Below are 2,250 nucleotides of genomic sequence, written 5' to 3' on the forward strand. Positions count from 1 at the left end.
CCGAGGATGTCCCCATGAGCGGGACCCATCCGGCAGCACACTGCCAGCACCAGTGGAAGGGGTAGCTCTGAGCTCTCCCAGCCTGCGCTGCGGCATGGGGACTTCCCGAGAGCAGCTTTAAAACCTCTCAGAAATTGGTTAAATCTCACGCTGAGGGCTGGAGCGCCGGCAAGCCCTCACCCCACCCCCGCCCTGGGGTTTAATTGCTCCGGCTGCTAGGAAATTTCAAGGTTGAATTTGTCTAACTCCAATTTCCAGCCAGGGGATCGCGTTCTGCCTTTGTCAGCAACATTGGAAGCCCCCCCCCCCCCCCCCAGCTCTCCCCCTCCCTAGCACCAGCAGCGGCACACGCGGGTCCCCCTGCACCTGCTCCCACCCGCCCGGCACGGTTCCCCCACGGCCCCCAGCCCACAGGTTCATTTTCTGTCATTACTGTGCTGACCCCTGGCACCCTCAGCAGCATCTCTGTGTCCCCCTCTGTCCCCTCCCCACATTCAGGCTGCCCTCCCTCAGAGTATCACCCACCCCAGAAGGGCACCGGCACTGGCACGAGCCCCCCCTGCCCGAGCGGGATCCCCTCTCCAGATCCCCCCAAAATGCATCACCAATGCTGCGTGTGCCACACATTGGCCAGCCTGTGCCCCCATGAGCAGCGCAGGGCTTCCCTGCTGCACCCAGCAGAGCGGCTCCCCGCTTGCTGCAGCATTGCCTCCTTCCCAATCCCCCCAGCAGCTGGGAGAGCCCCCAGGCCATTCCTTGCCTCCTGGGGACAGCCCCTCGCCCCTCCTTTCCCCTCCTCTCTGCAGCATCCCGGGGGGTGGCACTGGGACAGCGGGACCTTGTCCTCCCCTCCCTCCCATAGCTGGGTCCCCCCTCCCCAGACCCCCAGGGAAGATGCTGCCGAGCGCCCAGGCAGCATTTCCCGAGGATGCACCACTGGGCCTGGGAAGGATCGAGACCTCTGGGTGACGAGACAGTTCCTGGTCCCAATCCCGCCTGGGGAACCGGTCCCGGTGCCGGCGGCGGGGCTCACCTGCGTGTGCGGGCGTCCCTGGGCCTTTACGAGCGGACGGGATCACGGAGCTATTTGTACCGGGGGGTTTACGGCCGGGCCGCGCTCTGAAACCCAAAACCCGCCCGAAGCGGCCTAATCACTCCCAGACGCGGCGGCCCCTGCGCTTTTATGGGGCGTTTTAGAGCAGGGGAGCTAATAAATTTCTGCGACGGCAAAAGCCCCGCCGGGTCGGGCGGGGTGGCTCGGCGGGGGGGGAGCGGGCCGCCCCCGAGGAGCTCTTAAAACCGGGCGCGGTGGCGCGGCGCTGCGCCCCGGCTACCTCCCGTTAACAGCCGCACCGGCCCGGGAGCGGAGCTCCCCCCGCCCCGCGGGGCCGGAGCGGCGGGGACCCCCCCCACCCCCGGTTCCCCCAGCTCCCCCTCCCGACTCCCCCCTCCGCTCCCCCGCTCCCGGCTCCCGCCCCCGCGACTCCTCCTCCTCCCGGTGCCCCGTTATCCGCCCCGGCCCCGCGCCTTTAAGGCTGCGGCACCGGGGCCGCGGTGGGGAGCGGCGGCGGGCGCGGAGCTCGCCCTGCCCGCCGAGCGGCTCCCGGCGCCGGGAGGCCGAGCGCTCCGCCGCCGCCGGGCCCCCGCCGAGGGGGCGGGCTGCACCCGCCGGGTTTAAGTGCGGCCGCGGCCGGCGCGGAGCCGCTTCATGAGCGGGCGGGGCGGCCGGGACAGCGGCTCCGAGGGGGGATCCGCCGCCGCGGCCCCGGCAGCATGAGGCGGGCGTGCCGCTGAGCCGGCCCCGGTGCAGGACCGGGGACGCGCCATGACCTCGGCGCGGGAGGCGGCCGGTTCCCCCCCGCTGCCCGCCGCGGGCGAGGAGCGCCGCCGGGGCGCTCTGGACCAGCTGCCGCCGCCCGCCAACTCCAACAAGCCGCTGACCCCCTTCGGCATCGAGGACATCCTCAGCAGGCCCTCGGGCCGCAGGCCCCCCCCCGGGCACGGCGCGCCCCCGGCCCGGCTCCCGGACAAGGCGGCGGGGCCCGGCGCGCCCCGCAACGGCGTGTGCGCCCCGTCCTCGCCGCTCTGCGCGCTGGAGGAGCTCGCCAGCAAAACTTTCAAGGGGCTGGAGCTGAACGTGTTGCAGGCGGCGGAAGGTACCGGGGCGCCTCGGGGCCGGGCCGGCAGCGCGGGGCCGGGGCCGGGAGCGGGGCCGGCCGGGGAGGCGGCCCGGGGCCGGCGGGGGCCCGG

At 72.7% G+C, this 2,250-nt stretch overlaps 1 protein-coding gene across 1 annotated transcript; it reads left to right on the plus strand.

Moving 5' to 3' along the window:
* Window positions 1–1,537: 1,537 nt before the first annotated feature.
* On the plus strand, window positions 1,538–2,192 carry LOC118158794 (transcription factor LBX1-like; the record flags this gene model as incomplete). The annotated part of the gene is made up of 1 exon (XM_035313472.1): window positions 1,538–2,192. A coding segment is annotated over exon 1 (367 nt), but the record flags the coding sequence as incomplete, so codon positions are not given.
* Between the last annotated feature and the right edge of the window lie 58 nt (window positions 2,193–2,250).

This window comes from Oxyura jamaicensis, unplaced genomic scaffold (genome assembly GCF_011077185.1).
Source record: "Oxyura jamaicensis isolate SHBP4307 breed ruddy duck unplaced genomic scaffold, BPBGC_Ojam_1.0 oxyUn_random_OJ160, whole genome shotgun sequence".
Classification (NCBI taxonomy): domain Eukaryota; kingdom Metazoa; phylum Chordata; class Aves; order Anseriformes; family Anatidae; genus Oxyura; species Oxyura jamaicensis.